This window comes from Lissotriton helveticus, chromosome 1_1, assembly GCF_964261635.1.
Source record: "Lissotriton helveticus chromosome 1_1, aLisHel1.1, whole genome shotgun sequence".
NCBI lineage: Eukaryota > Metazoa > Chordata > Amphibia > Caudata > Salamandridae > Lissotriton > Lissotriton helveticus.
Window position 1 is genome coordinate 389,392,864 of NC_136057.1, and position 17,620 is coordinate 389,410,483.

Genomic DNA, 17,620 nt, shown 5'->3' on the forward strand with positions numbered 1-17,620 from the left:
ACAACTAACAAAGTGTTAACAATAAATGGAGAGGGTGTGAAATCCAATTTTCCTCATGCCATTCCAGGTTCCTGTGGTCCTGGTATTAAAATTGTCTATCCTGGGGTGGGGAGAATGGGCAGCGTTGGAGGGTGATAAGGGACATGCTGTTTACGACCCCCTGCTCCTCCTCCTTAAGCAATAGCTGCCCGTGTAGGCCAACTATTCTAATGCCTTCCCATGCCCACTGAAGCCTAGCAAGTAGAGCAGGATCCCAAACTCGGTGACACTGAACAAACAGTCCGCATTGAGTCTTACTTGGTTCAGTGTAGGAGTCACGACTGCATATTTGTTGAAAGGATCGATCTTCTCAACGACTCCCCTTCTTTCCACTCTAAGCACAGCATCCCATTTGTTCAGACTGCTCCTAGTCATTGCAGGTCATTTGAGGAAAGTTTCAGTGGTGTGGGGTGTAATTTTTTACGACTGTACCTGAGTTTGTTGAGGAGAGCATGGAGCTTGTATAATGAGCTGCATCTCATCTGTCAGATGAACTGTCACTGGAGTATGGATCAAACACCACCGCAGCCACAATACTCCTTCTCTGTGTGTTGATGTTGAAGTCAGTCTCGTAGTAGGCTGATCCCTTGGTCTTGCCCGATAATGCTGCGTTCTCCTGTTCTTCTTTTCCCACCGCCAGGGACTATTGGGGGACCTAAAGATGACTGCTCCTCAGTCCAAGCCCAGGCTGCCTCTGGCTCCATGTAGGAGATTGTGTTCTGTTTCTTTACCGCCTTCAGCCTAGCAGGGAAGAGCAGTGCTCATTGTAACCCCATGTCTCTCAGTTCCCTCTTGACGGACACTCCCTTTTCCCTTACTTGTGTGGTAATTCAGTGATTTGCTACTAACACTAATTCAGCAAACCCCTTTGTTTGGCAGCGGATACAGATTATCCCCAATTGCTCCTCTACCTTGGGCAACAGATCTTGTACAAATGCAACACCTCCGGCTCGCTGAGTGTGTTCATACTTGAGTATATCTCAAACACCTCCTTCAACCAATCTCAGTAATCAGCTTGTAACTCACCTTTGTTTTGTTTACAATTACTGATTTAAGCCCAGTCAGTCTTCACTGTCCACACTTCAGTCACAAACCCTTTTGCCGTTGGTAAAGCAGGTGCATCACCTGAACGCTGCGGAGGCTAATTTCCTTTCTCTTTGACCTCACTAGGTACCACAAGTCAAAACAATTGATTCACGTCATCTCAGTTTGGCTTATAACATTCAGACACGGTTTGCAGCTCTTCACAGAATTTCATGGAATTATCAAATATATCAGGAAATTATTTCTTAATATTTAGGAGTCTGTTGAACATGAATAGTCAGCCTTCCACCAGCTCCTGGTCCCGGATATTGTCTCAGGGGAAAAAATGCATTCTGGAGATTATAGCTGTCCATATTACTAGATTAAGGACTATATCTAGCATGTCCGGGCTTTCTTTCAAGTTCTCTCACGCGTCGAGTTGTAGCGCATTTTTGTCTTCTTTTGGTCCGACTACGTGTCCCCTTGCATTGATGTCTTGCATCAATAGGATAAGGTATGAACGATGTACTAGTTGGAGTGTGCACTGTTGTGAACCTCACGCTGCACCTAGTGTGTTCAGTCCTCTAGTTTTCCTCTGCCAATTGCTTGCATGTGCATGGTTTGCTGGTACCCCTTCCGCTGGCTGATCCATGAGCACCACCATATTTCCAGACGCTGCCACTGGTGCATCTCTGATGTCCACCGCTCCAATGTAAAAATTCATTACATGTAATATAGCCTCCTACTCCTTTGTTTCTTTTTCCTGCTGAATTTTCTCCTACTAATTTACGGAAATCGATATGGAGGAGGTGGGACAGTAGGGGGTGCTAGCCCTAACCCTATGCCTCAAAGAGTCAACTAACTCTCTTGAGTCTCTGTCATTCCTTGCCAAATTTGATTCATGCTACACTTGTTCGCTTCCTCTTACCAATTTAGAAAACCATGGCCATTATATCGTGCTCTTTGGGTCTTTCGGTCTCTTTTTTAAATTATTCACGCACTCTAGATTAAAGTAACCTTCCTCAGGAAGTGGCCTCTTCCCATCCTTATCAGTGAGTCCAAACCACTCTTTGATATCCCTGCATGTGCTCTTTCCATACATGGGTGAGAGTCCCTTTTGCCGAGGACGGCTCTGACTTGGACTTCTTCTTCCCCATTGTAAGTACAAGGGTCTCATTCCAATCCTGAAAAACATGCAGGTATCTGGCGGTCTTGTGCTGTAGCTCGTCCATGGAGGAGGGTTGTAAAGGAAAAGGAGGGAGGAAACAATGCTCCATCCTTGGTGGCTCCAACCCTCTTGCATTCGGAGTTTTTTGGTCACAGCCAGGAAAGGCCTGTAAAGGTTCCGGGGCTGCTGGATCAGGCCTCTTTCACTCACGCATTCATCAGCTTGATGCTGTGCTCCGGGCCTGGCACTCATGGCTCTTTTCCCATTACAACACTAGTTTAAGGCCTATTTGCTCTATACATTCATACACCTTTCTCCTGGGACTCTCAGCATCCCTACCTACCCAACCGGCTTATTAGGCTCATCACCTACCCTGACGACAAATCGAGTTTTCTTTCAATTCATTTTAGTACAAAATGTACAGACTTTTCACCTCCTAAATTCAAATGTGCTGATGTCAATATAGAAGGCTCTGTTAGTTGTTCATGAATTCTTTAGAAGCACTCGCCAACGAATGGCAGAGGCCCGAGCAGTCCTGCCATGGTGTCCGCTATATTGTTTCTTCTAAAATCCAGAGTTAGAAATAGACGCCTCTTCTCAGAGCGTGATTAATAATTATCCAGCTAATGCGAGTGGAACAAAAGAAGTGATGAAAAATTAACCACCCATTCTGTATTAAGGACAGGTCTATAATAAACTGCCACCTATACCCAAGAAAAAGAGCTACAGTTTTCCACTCATACTGTACATTTGGGGGTCAGTCATCCACACCCTATGCAAAGCTGCCCTGAGGACGGTCTCATTTATTCTTTGACGGAGACCGAAACGTCAATGGTTTTTTCGCTTCTTGTTTAAATGAAAACAACAATACCCTCAATAACCTACGTGAATTATTCTGTGGATTTTCTTTTTCACAATAGTGGATCATCATAGACATGTCAAAAAAAATCTGGAACCTGGGTTCATCAATACGTTGTCCCATTGTCTATGACTACTTTGTATTGCGTGCTCGAAAGTGTATCTCATGTTCATTTGCTTGTTTCTCGACATGACATAATATCTTTTTTTAAATTAAAAACCTTTGCATCTTTACGCCAAATTTTCGGTTTCATTGTCAGCATAACATAGATTGAATGGTTCTGCTTAGCTAAACATGTAGATACACAAATAAATCCTTGAATAGTGTTTTTTTGCATTTTGACAGACTATCCCCTTGTTGACATTTTACCCAAGGGATTTTCTTAGAGGTGAGACATTGCCCCTTTTACACAATCCACCCTCCAATCTCACATCTGCGTCTTGGCCAGATGTAGATTTGGTTAATGTTGGGTAAAGGTAATATAAAGGCTGTTGCAGTAATCCAGAGGGTGGAGCTGATTTTACTGTCATTTCTCTGCAGATGTTAGAGAAAAAAATGGTCTCCTGCAATCAAAGAGATTGTAAACTCTGGAATTTGTGGTTGTACAAATTACTAAAGTGTCGCACTTTAAAATGTTCTTGTCCTCTTTTCCATCACCAAAAAATCAAACACATGTTCTAAAAACTCTGTTTATCTGTGGAGAAGTGTGGCTCAGGGGTTAGAGGCAGCAGACCCGGAAGCTGAGATCGGTCCTGGACCAGGGTTCAATTCCCCACCTCGGCGGGGTCTTGGGCTAAAAATTCCACGGACTTGATCATTCTCACCCCGGTGCCTCCTCGACTCACGGGTTCACACTCTGCGACTCTGGGCAATAGCTTGCTTAATCTCCACAACGGCCCCTCGCGGCGGGATGCCTGACTTTCACCTTGTGGATACCCTGCTATCTCACAGGGGAATACCAGAAAGGGTTCCCTAAGCAAGCGCCGGGAAACCCACTGCGGGTAGCTGTGCGCTATATAAGCTCAACTACATTTACATTTACATCAGGCTGATTTAGTATGTGTGTGCTTACTGCAAATCTTCACAAAAGGCAGATATTTTCTACATCAAATGCTTCAGTAAATTAATTTCTCAGACAACTCTGTTGTAGATGTTCCAAATAGTTTTTAGAGATTTCTGTGAGGGAGAGAACGGAAGGTGCCACAATGTATTTGTGGCTTGTGTGTTAATTACATTATTTCCTTCTGATCTTCAGTTTCTTCACCACATCACAGTTCCCCATTGGGCTACGCTACATGGTGCGCTTCGCCCATTTTTACGGTTAAAATAAAACTCCTCTGCCTCAATATAAGTTTTGTAGCTGTGTAATACTAAGACACATTTTCATACTTTTTAAGGCCTGTGTCAATCTGTGTTTGTATTTGCAAACGATTGTGTGAGAATATGTATAGTTTTTCTTGACTTTATCATTCACCTAGCCGTTATCAGGACTGTGCGTTTCTTAACAGGCCTTGCTGTTTGTTACACAAAGTGGTTCTGGCTTGGCAGTTCAGGCTGGACTGTTCCCATGGGGCACAGGGTCAAGACTGATTTGCATATGGCTGGGTTCAAACTGGAATGGCATGGTGAGCAAAAAAACGATGGATTTAGGCCCAGATCTCTGTACTGGGGAGAATGTATGACATTGTTCTGCATTCTGTCCATCACCTGTTGTTTTTGCATTTGTCACCCCGAGTGGGACGGGTATGCCACTGGATTCAAGCTATCCAGGCTGATGAGGGCTGAAAGCCCGAAACCGGTCCTTGGATGCTTGTTTCCAGTCCAGGGAGGACCTGGCTTGGCAGTTCAGGCTGGACTGTTCCCATGGAGCACAGGGTCAAGACTGATTTGCATATGGCTGGGTTCAAACTGGAATGGCATGGTGAGCAAAAAACCAATGGATTCAGGCCCAGATCTCTGTACTGGGGTGAATGGATGACATTGTTCTGCATTCTGTCCATCACCTGTTGTTTTTGTAGTAAAATAGGAATGCCTAGTTTACGTTTCTGCTGATCTTCAGTAGCTGATGTGCCGTAAGAGTTTCCAGGCCAGAAAGTAGCAAGGAGTAGGCTACGAACAAAGCACTTGCCAGTGGAAGTCATAACAACGCATCTTGGAAAGAGGCACCAAACATCCGAGACCGCAGTGCATTTTATCTTCCAGCAGCAACGCAAACCAGGTGTTCCTACTTCACCTGGCATGAACCCCTGCCTGTCTTATGCTTGATTTCTGCACTGGTTCGATGCAGAAGAAGGTCTGCAGCACCTTCTGTGAGAGACCTTGAAGTAGGTCACAGGAGAATTCCTGTTGATGTGACCTGTCTAGAAGTTGTTTGGAAGATCTGCTGTAGTTATGCCATAAGCATTAACAACAATAAAACACCCTAAAATAACATACAAAACTAAACATTGAATTACATTTAGGGCCCTAAAAAGTTTCCAAGCTCAATGTAGCATTTTACGGTTAAATTAAAACTCATCGGCCACCATATAAATCTTGTAACTGTGTAATACTAAGATACATTTTTAAGGCCTTTGTCAATCTGTGTTTGTATTTGTAAATGATTGTATGAGAATATGTATAGTTTTTCTTGACAATGTCTTAAATAAAACAAACACAATTGGTTGACTTTGAAATTATTCAAAGGGCAAAGGCTCATTGAGGGAGAAATCTCAGGGGCTTCTCAGCACATGTGTGGGAACATCATTTTCCAGTACAACACTGTATATTGTTGCACAGACTCATTTCTTTGCAGGTATTAATGCAGATGCCTTGTATTCTTTTTATGTGCTTTGCAGATGTGGAGGACACAGCTGCGGTCTGCGATCTGCTTCATGAAACTTTGTACTTTCCTGATGGACAGAAAGAGACCAGCTTCACAAGACCGAGGACCTATGCCATTGTGGCGGACTCAGAATTCAGTCTCAGCAGAACTTCCAGCGGTGGATTTTGAGGAGTCAACTCAAATGGAAGAAGCTTTGTTGAAATTGAGGAACTTCATGTTTAATCATGCGAAGTCAACTTGCGGTTAGGACAGTAAATGATTTCTCAGATCTCACCTACCTTGAAATCTGAAAGGCGCTAAGGTAGAAGAGGTGTGCAAAGGGTTTGAATGTCATCAGAACAGAGGAAAGAATCCTGATTTGGACATTTCGTGGGATATACATAATTTCCTATACAATTAATGCTGTAAGTGTCCTCCTTGTCAGGTTTTAAATTAGGACAGCTGAAATATCAACCATTCCCAACATGTGTTTCCATTTCTTTTTCTTTGATGCCTTCATGCTGTTAAGAGGGAGAGGGTGCAAAAATAGAACATCACAAATAAAGAGTTTTTCTTTGTAGAAGTGTGACGGTTTGGTCCCGAACTTCTTCTGACAGCCCCTGCAAAATGAGGCAGACCTTAGTGTTTAGGTCTCGGGACCTAGCCTACACTGCGTCAGCAGTGTGGGCGGAGCCCAGAGGCCTCTTACCGGCGTTTTGGATTTAGACCTTGCATTCCACAATGCACGTGCATTTGTGGAATCCAATGTCCAATTTAATTGGCCTTGGTGTGCGTGCTGTTTTGAAACAGAACACGCAATAGGCCATAGGCGGTCGCGAGGCTCCGCCTATGGCCTATTGGTGTCTGTTACGCGCACCAGAGGCCATATGTTTTGACTTATCCTGGCTTGACAGCTGAGATAATTCAAAACATATGGTGGCAGTGGCGTGCCGCGCACACCACTGCGGGCTTTTTTTTTTTTACATTTGGATCGCTTTCGCGATCCTTTGAAGTGCCGCTTGTTTACTCTCCCACCCGCCCGGTTTACATTGCCTCTTCACGACCTCGAGGTGTGCTGCTGCTTCTCTGCGGGGGCCACTTTTGTAACATTACCCAAATTAATTTAATAGCCGAATATTTCACCACGGAACGTGACTTTTCACGATTCTAATGTGAAAAAGCATAACAATGTGTATAAATTCTCCCTTCGAGCAAAACAGCCACGCGCACATTTCAAGATCTTTTTTAAGTTATTTTCTGCATTTAAAACGTCTCGTCAGCTGTAACTTCCCATTCAGAGCTAAACTGTCAAGGTGCTTGTGTTTTTGTCAGGAACTTCAGACTTTGGAACAGGGGAACCAAGTTTGAGTGCTGGCGTCGGCTCTGCTGTGATTCTGGGCAAATCACTTAATTTCCCCGTGCCTACAAAAAAAAAATGCCTGTGACATAACTGGGGCTTATGTAAAGTGCTCCAATATATTTGGATCGAATTCGCGCCATATAAGGGTGCAAAAATATGTTCTTCGCTACAACATAAAGTAAATTAAGATTGGAATATGTTCGCTCTGCAGAGTCCCAGCACAAATGACAGTTTATAACAATACGTGTTCCTTAAATAGCGCCTAACACCTCAAGCGCAGTAAATCCATTACTCAGAACGATGTGCCGACCTGTGGAGACGGAAAGGACGAGTTGCCATTTCCAGCATTGTATCACCAGATGCCAGCACCAACGAGGGGGTAGCCCACGAGCTTGTACGTGTCTTCCCTGTATTGCGCGCATTTTGCACACATGGTGTCACTCAATACCACTATGGGCTTTGCACGCCCTGCTTTTGTGCTGCACTGTGGAGAGAGCCCATCTGACAAATCTTCAGGGCAATTCAAGTATACCTGTGACTTCATTGTGCAGCTTTGTGGGCTTGTGTTTTTTGTTGCAGTTTTATATAGCGATGGTATTCGAGCGCCTTACGGGAGCACCAGTTTCATTACACAAGGACACGTTTTTTGCAGGAACAGGAGATTTAGTGATTTAGTGATTTGCCCAGAATCACAGGACGTTGAGACTCGAACCATATTACTTAGTTCCAAATTCCGCAGCTCTGGTTGATACGCCACATACTCTCCCTTTATTGGCCCCATGTGGATTCCATCAGTAGTTAATGTAAATCGATCTGTGGTCAAACATAGGGCCTCACAGACTACAAGGCAGATGAACCCGTTTTTCCAGACAAATGCCTCGCCTCAGTGTACCCATGTGTGATATCCTGTCTGTCTCAGCAAATCCAAATGTGACCCCTCCCTCTTTTGCATTCAAAGAGCACAGGCTTGTGCTTTATTAAGCAAGGGGTCGATGCCACATTCTTGCAAAGTACGCGCTCTTTCCACTTACTTGATATGCATGGTGTCCCTTTGTAGTGCAAATGTTTGAACGTCTGCGTGTATATATCCGCCTTCATCATGGCGATTGCATCTGTGAAAAGCATTTGCCAGAATGCTCTTCAATCTCTTCCACTTTATGGGGGTATGAACTGTCTCTTAAGTGCTTCTGCGTTACGTACTGTTTTATGGGTGCCTGAAAAGCACGACGCCTCCTTTGAATGTGTCACAGATGCTTGTCTGTCTTGTCCTGTTTCTTGTGTGTGAAGAGACAAAGCAGGGTCTCACATGATTGATGGCCACACAAGCTGCAGAAGGAAATGATTCACCACAAGCCTGTAACTGAAGAATTTCCAACAGCCGATTAGAAGCCACTTGCGAAGGAGATTCTGTTTCACCTGCATATAAATTTGAATACTACTCTCTGCGGGGTGGGAATGTGTTTTATGGAGCACGAGAAAAGTACACTAGTGTAGAGCTTTGAAAGTTTCAATTTAAGACGACCCGTATATTGTACGCACCAGGTCTGATAATGCACGCGTATCTTACTGTAAAACAAACAGCATCGACAAAAGACAAGCGAAAACAGCAAGAAGCAAGTTACCAGTTAACTGGAAGGTAAGGGAAACACGCATTGCAGTGTGACTGCCGAGTGAGTGCAGAGTGAGTGTTTATTTTTATTTATTTATTTAAAAAAATTTGTATAGCGCGAACAAGACACTTGGGTATCAGAGCGCTTTACAGTGAGTGAGGTAGATGAGATACAATCAAGCATATTCCAACAGATACAGTTTTCTACAATAGAACTATGTCTGGTTAAGTAACGTCAAAAAGTACAACTCAGTAGAACAGAATACACAGTTACCATGGTCTAACGTGGAGCTTCAAAACGAATAGACTCGTCTATGGAAGGTATTTGCTTATTAGAAAAGTTTTTAATTCCCTCTTGAATGATTCTGTGTGTGTTATTTTTCTAATGTATGGTGGGAGAGAGTTCCAGATTCTGGCTGCTGCTCCTGAGAAAGCTCTATCATAGGTTTTCTTCTTCCGGAAGATGGGTGGTTTCAGTACTAACTCCTTGGCACTTCTCGCTGGTCTGCTTCCTCCCGATAGTTCAATTTTCTGGGTCAGGTAGCTAGGTGTCCTGTAGTGAAGTGCTTTGTGGGTGATACATGCCAATTTTAGTTGAATTCTGGCTTCGTACGGTAACCAGTTTAATGCTTTCAAGTGTGGAGAGATATGGTCGAACTTTCTCGACCCGGTGATCATTCTTGCGGCTACGTTGAGGCTTGCTTTTAGTGGGGCTGTGGAGATTTTGGGTAATCCGGCTGAAGTTGTGCAGCCATATTCAATCCTCGCGATTACCAAGGATTGGATTGCTAGTTTAAGATCCACCTGAGAGATGTAAGATTTCATTTTTCTGATGTAGTTCAAATGGTAACGGGCACTTTTTGCCATTGCTTTGATGTGAGTTTTCATGTCAAGGTTCTTATCGAGTGTGATTCCAAGCGATTTCGCCGACTCAACTAGCATAGGGGTGCAGTTGAGTGCCGTGATAATTTTTGACCATTCCTTAGACTCTGTGCGGTTCTTTAGCGGTGAGATTAGTAGGAATTCTGTTTTCTGGGTGTTTAGCTTCAGATGATTGCTTGTTAACCATTGTAATGTTGATTGTAAAGCCTCGTTCATTATCTTGATGTCTTCCAGAGATGCAATTTTAATGTATAGTTGTGTGTCATCCGCGTACATATGAAAGGCTATTTTTGAATTTCGAAGAATTTCCGTGAGCAGTTCCACATACAGGTTAAACAATGAAGGAGATAATGTAGATCCTTGGGGAACTCCAATCGTGTTAGGACATGAAGTCGATAATTTTTTGTTGATCAGGAATCTTTGCGTTCTATTTTTGAGGAAGGAAACAAACCATTTCAAGACAGTGCCCGATATTCCCATCCTGTCCTGGAGTCTGTTCAGCAATTTTTCATGGTTTACCGTGTCAAATGCAGAGGACAGGTCTAGGAGGATGAGTAGACATGATCTTTTTTGGTCTAGGGCCTGTAAAGCATCGTCGACTATATGTAGGATTGCTCTTTCCGTGCTGTGACCTGTTCTGAAACCCGATTGGCATTCATCCAATAGGGAGAAATTGTCTATGTGTTCGCTAAGTTGTTTTTGTACACATTTCTCTATTAGCTTGGCCAGAATAGGGATGTTGGTCACTGGGCGAAAGTTATTCGGATCAGCTGAGTTCGCAGTCGGTTTTTTGATAATGGGGACTACCTGTCCGGTTTTTAGACAATCCGGAAGAATCCCTTGTGAGAGAGAGGCGTTAATAATTTTTGTCCATATAGGAATCAAGATGTGGCTGATTTCTTTCGTGAATTTTGATGGGAGATGATCATTATAATGGTTATTAGGTTTGGTGTCTACTAGCATTTTGGTGATGTTAGTCTGGTCCAACAACTTGAATGTATCCCAGTGGGCCTTATTTTTCGTCTCGACCTCTTTAATTATGGCGTTGGTAGAGTTGGTGTTGTTCGTTCTGGGTCTTTGGGAGTCAAGTATGTCCGCTGCTCTCCTAAGCTCTTTTTCCAATGAATTGGCTTTGTTGGTGAAGTAATTTGAGAATTCATCGCAGCTTAGCTGTGTTTTTGTCATTTCTTGTGAGGATTTGGCACATTTGTTGGATTGTTGTTTTAAAATTTCAAAAAGTTTCCGTGGTCTGTTTTTGGCGAGATCTAGTTCTGCTCTTATAAATTCTTTTTTGGTGTTGACGATCTTCTTATTGTATTCTTTTCTGGTTTTTCTGAGAGTTTTCAGTTCAGGAAAGGATGGGTGTTTTCTCCATTTTCTCTCTGCTTGTCTCAATTTCCTTCTTTCCTCATTCAGTGTACCGTTAAACCATGGGGTTTTGTCTTTCTCAGTGAATTTTTTCAGTTTCAGGGGCATAGTGGAATTCACTATATCCTTTATTGAATTAGTGTAGTGGTCTGTTAGGTCATTCCCATTCTGCAAGTTGTTAGGTGGGTGCAGGTCCTTCTCGCATCTATCTATTAGGAGTTCCAAGTTCATTTCTCTTGTGTCCCGTATCCATTTTTTTTTTGTTTGGTTGTGAGTGTTTATTCTTTTTCCAGGTAGGAATCAGGAAGGTTATGGCATGGTGATCCGACCAGTCGCAAGGTTCAATTGATAGGATTGACGTGTTCTCTTTTTTTGAGATTATCCAATCCAACGTAGCTCCTTTCGAATGAGTTGGCAGTCTGCATGCTTGCACTAGGTTTAGCTCAGTTATGAACTCTTTAAGAGTGTTGACCTGTTTGTCATTATTGTCATTCCAATGCAGATTAAAATCTCCTAAGAATATATTATTTGCGCCGGTGTTAGAGAGTTTGACGTAATGATCTCCATTAGTTGTTCAATAAAAGAGATATTGTTACCTGGTGTGTGATAAATTGCATGTAAGTTGCAACTTTGGTTGTTAGCCGATCTTATATTTAGACCTAAGTATTCACAGGATTAGAGTGGTTCCGATTGGATTTGGTTTACTTCTATGTTAGAGCGGTGTATGCAGGCTAAGCCGCCTCCTGTTTTTTTAGGTCTATCCAGTCTTACAATGTTATATGAAGGGGGCACTAGTAAGTCCATGACCGGCTATGATGATTCCGTTAGCCATGTTTCCGTGAGGATTGTTAAATCAATTTCCTTGTTAATGATGATGTCCGCTATGTCTGATGCATGTTTAGTAGCAGATCTACAGTTGATCAGAAGACCTTTTAGTGAATTCCCACTGTTGTTTAAGTTTAGGTTTTGCGGTTCAGTGTTTATATGTATTTGTTGTAGGTTGTTAAAGTTGGGTTTCCTATCATTCTGTCTTGATGTTCTATTGGTATTGATCTGTACTGTTTTGATTACCTCCCCTATCCTGCTGTCCATTTCCTCATACTCCCGAAGTAATGATAGTGTTTCTTCTTCAGTTAAGTCATTGCGTTTCCTGTCAGGTCGATTACGCCTGTTTAATAATGGTATCGCAGTCACATTATTCTTTCTTTGTGCGTTATACATTAAATCTATGATGTGCTCAATTTTCTTGTGGGTGCTGTCTAAAGCTTCATGTCGTTTTTCCATCTCATGCAAAGATCTTGTCGTGACTTGTGCCACTTTGTCCATTTTTGTTTGAAGTTCTTTGATATCTCTCAGGGTCTGGGGTTGTGTGTTGCGTTCGTTCCCCTGTTTTATTCGAGATTGATAATTTGTTTTCCTCTTTTTTGGTTCTGATCTCTTCATCTGGGTCTTCTTCTTTTTGAAATTGGTTCGGTTGGCTGTTTCTCTATTATTTGAGTTGTTGGATGTGCTGTCCAAGCTTTGTGCAATTAATACCCTGTGCATTTCTTGTCGTTCTCGAATGCCTTTGAGCTGGAGTAGACTGGGGTACAGCTGTAGAGGAGTCTTCAAAGCCTTGCATTTCGCTGTCTTCAGCGTTCATCCTTATCGTTGGAGCGTCTCTTTGATTTAGGCGGGGTGATGTTTCCTCTCTTTGATTTCCTATGTTGTTTCCTGTTACATTTTCCTTCCGATGTGTAGATATTTCTGATCTGTTATTGACCTCTTCGAACGACGAGTTTCCAAATTCGCTAGATCCTACTACTTGTGTGGGCAGTTGTGGCTCTTGAGGTTCTCTAACTGTTGTGATGACTGTTAGTAATTACCCCGTGGTCTGTATTGATATCTAATTGATTCAGGTGTTGTCCCTGACTTGAGTTCTCTGTTTGCCTTTTTAACGTTGGGAATATGTTACCAAATTCTACAAGATCGATGTTAGAGGCTTGAATCAGAACTATTCCGGTCTTGTATAACGTTATGCAGAGGTCTGCTCTGCATCTCGGTGATGAGTTGGTCATAATTTTTATGCCATGAGGTATTTTATTGATTGCTTTTATGTTGAGTGAATTAACAATGGCAACGCGCCATTTAGCAGTTCTTCTTGTAAAGAATATCAAGTCATTAATGATAATGCCATTAGCTGTGTTCACTGTGTTGTTAGTAGGGTCAGATATCAGTATGTCAGGGTTTTTTAGATGCATTCTTGGTCATTTTGGTAGGGTACTTTATTATGTAGCTGTTCATGCTTCCTGACTCTAGGTAATCGTCCGTCATGATAGTTTAGAAGCCGGGGGCGTGGAATTTTACATAAAAGTAGTTATATATTTATTAATCGTGATGAAAGTTCCAGTAGTCTCCTTATTTGGTTAGACAATAGTTTCTTTTTGTTGCCTTAAACATGTTTCAAGATTGCCGACATTTTTGCAAGTCTTCTCTGAAAACTATCTGCCTTCCTCTCTTTCTGGTGTTGTGTAGTCCTCTTTCACTTGCCTTTTCATGGTGCTACTTAGAGGTCTTTAGTGGTCCTTTTTCCTTTTCTCTTCATTGATGCTACCATTTTGAGCTACTAATCTACATACTTGAGACTATTTTCAATCAAACCTGTATACGCTGATTTGGGATGTGTGCATATTAGAACTGCTTGTTCATCATTGATGGGTGAGTTAGAATAAAGTTAAAAATAAAATAAAGTAAAGTTCAGGCGTCTGGGGCTCAGCTCTTCAGTTGTCTCCAATTCTGGCGATTTTTTTTTGTGTATTACTTGCTGTTTGCCGCGCTGGTTGGGACTTGCTGTTATTTCACCAAGGGGGGAGGGCTACTAAATTCGATCATTCTGCTGGATGTCCTCGGCGGCCGCCATTTTAAGGTCAGGCCCGCCGAGGCTGAGCTTCTTCCGATTATTATATCCCTTCCTCTGTGTCAAATCTTGTTTTTCTGACTCGTGGTGGCAAAAACGGGCGTTCAGTTACATACCTGTAATCATTGGGCTATTTTCCTTCAGCCCGTACAGGATTTTCTTATGCCGGTCATTGAGATTGCTCCGCTTGCTCGCTGCCTCCTTAATCGGACCTGGGTGCAGTGTGCATTTGCGTGGAGGATCGGGCGCCTGGGGACATCGTAAGTGATATTCCGGTCTTTCTTCCTCCAGAGGGTTCTCCGCTCCTTCGCAGCCCAAACTCTTCAGTCAGTGGGGATAATCTTCCGGTGGGGATCTTGTGTCGGCTCTGGTGTCAGCAGCCCAGATGCTTGCAGTCTGTTCTCCGGTTTGCTTGCCGCCTCCTTTCTTCTCTTCTCAATAGGCAATATTCAGCTCGTTGCCAGCTATTTTCTCCTGCAAAATCGATGTGTGCTTGGCTGGATGGCGAGGGTTATTACGAGGATTTAGCCTGTTTGGTTATCCTGAACCCCGGAGCTCTTGGAGAGGGCTCCTACTCGGCGGCCATTTAGTGGGAGTGCAGAGTAAGTGCAGAGTGAGAGTGAGTGCAGAGTGAGAGTGAGTGCAGAGTGAGAGTGAGTGCAGAGTGAGAGTGAGTGCAGAGTGAGAGCAGAGTGAGAGCAGAGTGAGAGCAGAGTGAGAGCAGAGTGAGAGCAGAGTGAGAGCAGAGTGAGAGCAGAGTGAGAGCAGAGTGAGTGCGAGTGCAGAGTGAGTGCGAGTGCAGAGTGAGTGCAACTGCAGAGTGAGTGTGACTGCAGAGTGAGGGCAGAGTGAGTGTGACGGCAGAGTGAGTGCGAGTGCAGAGTGAGTGCAACTGCAGAGTGAGTGTGACTGCAGAGTGAGGGCAGAGTGAGTGTGATGGCAGAGTGAGTGCGACTGCAGAGTGAAGGCAGAGTGAGGGAGAGTGCAGAGTGAGGGAGAGTGCAGAGTGAGAGAGTGCAGAGTGAGGGAGAGTGCAGAGTGAGGGAGAGTGCAGAGTGAGAGTGCAGAGTGAGAGTAGAATGAGAGAGAGTAGAGTGAGAGTGAGTGCAGAGTGAGAGAGAGGGAGAGTGAGTGCAGAGTGAGTGCAGAGTGAGAGTGAGTGCAGAGTGAGTGAGAGCAGAGTGAGAGCAGAGTGAGAGCAGAGTGAGAGCAGAGTGAAAGCAGAGTGAAAGCAGAGTGAGAGCAGAGTGAGAGCAGAGTGAGTGCGAGTGCAGAGTGAGTGTGACTGCAGAGTGAGGGCAGAGTGAGTGTGACTGCAGAGTGAGTGCAGAGTGAGTGCGAGTGCAGAGTGAGTGCGAGTGCAGAGTGAGTGCGAGTGCAGAGTGAGTGCGACTGCAGAGTGAGTGTGACTGCAGAGTGAGTGTGACTGCAGAGTGAGTATGACTGCAGAGTGAGGGCAGAGTGAGTGTGACTGCAGAGTGAGGGCAGAGTGAGTGCGACTGCAGAGTGAAGGCAGAGTGAGGGAGAGTGCAGAGTGAGGGAGAGTGCAGAGTGAGGGAGAGTGCAGAGTGAGGGAGAGTGCAGAGTGAGGGAGAGTGCAGAGTGAGGGAGAGTGCAGAGTGAGAGAGTGCAGAGTGAGGGAGAGTGCAGAGTGAGAGTGCAGAGTGAGAGTAGAATGAGAGAGAGTAGAGTGAGAGTGAGTGCAGAGTGAGAGAGAGGGAGAGTGAGTACAGAGTGAGTGCAGAGTGAATGTGACTGCGGAGTGAGTGTGACTGCAGAGTGAGTGCAGAGTGAGTGTGACTGCAGAGTGAGTGCAGACTGCTGCGCGCCACACACTGTTGCGCGCCACACACTGCTGCGTGCCACACACTGCTGCGCGCCACACACTGCTGCACGCCACACACTGCTGCACGCCACACACTGCTGCACGCCACACACTGCTGCACGCCACACACTGCTGCACGCCACACACTGCTGCAGAGTGCGAGTGACAGCAGAGTGCGAGTGACAGCAGAGTGCGAGTGACAGCAGAGTGCGAGTGACAGCAGAGTGCGAGTGACAGCAGAGTGCGAGACACAGCAGAGTGCGAGACACAGCAGAGTGCGAGACACAGCAGAGTGCGAGTGACAGCAGAGTGCGAGACACAGCAGAGTGCGAGACACAGCAGAGAGAGTGACAGCAGATCGAGTGACAGCAGTACAGGAGCACTGGTCCCAGCAGTATAGAAGCACGGAACACACAGTACAGGAACACTGGTCCCAGCAGTACAGAAGCACGGAACACACAGTACAGGAACACTGGTCCCAGCAGTACAGAAGCACGGAACCCACAGTACAGGAACACTGGTCCCAGCAGAACAGGAACACTGGTCCCAGCAGTATAGAAGCATGGAACAGTACAGGAGCACTGGTTCCAGCAGTACAGGAGCATTGGTCCCAGCAGTACAGGAACACCCCAACACACATCTGCAACACACACTAACATACACTAACACACACACACCCACACATCGAACACCACACACCCCCCCCAACTCCACCCTCCAACTCAAACTCCACCCTCCATCTCCACCCTCCAACTCAAACTCCACCCTCCAACTCAACCCTCCAACTCAAACTCCACCCCCCAACTCCACCCTCCAACTCAAACTCTACCCTCAAACTCCAACTCTACCCTCAAACTCCAACTCTACCCTCAAACTCCAACTATACCCTCAAACTCCAGCTCTACCCTCAAACTCCAGCTCTACCCTCAAACTCTACCCTCAAACTCCAACACTACCCTCAAACTCTACCCTCAAACTCCAAGTCTACCCTCAAACTCTACCCTCAAACTCCAACACTACCCTCAAACTCTCCCCTCAAACTCAAACTCTACCCTCAAACTCTACCCTCAAACTCCAAGTCTACCCTCAAACTCCAACTCTACCCTCAAACTCCACCCTCCAACTCCACCCTCCAACTCAAACTCCACCCCCCAACTCCACCCTCCAACTCAAACTCTACCCTCAAACTCCAACTCTACCCTCAAACTCCAACTCTACCCTCAAACTCTACATTCAAACTCTACCCTCAAACTCCGACTCTTTTTTTTTTTGTATTCCTCATATACCAATAATGGGTATTCTAGATAGGGAATCTCCTCCTCTCCTTTTGGCTCCATGTTACGATGTTCCAGCGTCAAGAATTTAAACCCAAAATAGGAGAGGAGAAGAAAAACCCTTCTAGGCTTTATCCACTCCATACCCTTTAAACTGGAAAGCCCTTGGTTAGGTTGGAGACCAAGCGCCAACAGTACCCAGGTGAAATCATCGGAATACTCTCATCTGTTCTGCCAAGCCACAAGGGCCGCCCAGATCTTATCCTGGCTAGGGCTATCGCACGCTATATCAGACTCACTAGTATATATAATATATATATACCCTCCAACTCCAACTCTACCCTCAAACTCCAACTCTACCCTCAAACTCCGACACTACCCTCAAACTCTACCCCCAAACTCTACCCTCAAACTCCAACACTACCCTCAAACTCTACATTCAAACTCTACCCTCAAACTCCAAGTCTACCCTCAAACTCTACCCTCAAACTCCAACACTACCCTCAAACTCCAC

At 44.6% G+C, this 17,620-nt stretch overlaps 1 protein-coding gene across 1 annotated transcript in view; it reads left to right on the forward strand.

Moving 5' to 3' along the window:
• The window catches only part of ITFG2 (integrin alpha FG-GAP repeat containing 2), a 706,948-nt gene extending 700,467 nt beyond the window's left edge, over nt 1-6,481 (forward strand). Inside the window, exon 12 of the mRNA XM_078673726.1 lies at nt 5,927-6,481. Within this exon, the coding sequence (XP_078529852.1) occupies nt 5,927-6,081 (155 nt within the window). The 3' untranslated portion in view covers nt 6,082-6,481. The remainder of the gene's footprint in view (nt 1-5,926) is intronic.
• The last annotated feature ends 11,139 nt before the right edge of the window (nt 6,482-17,620 follow it).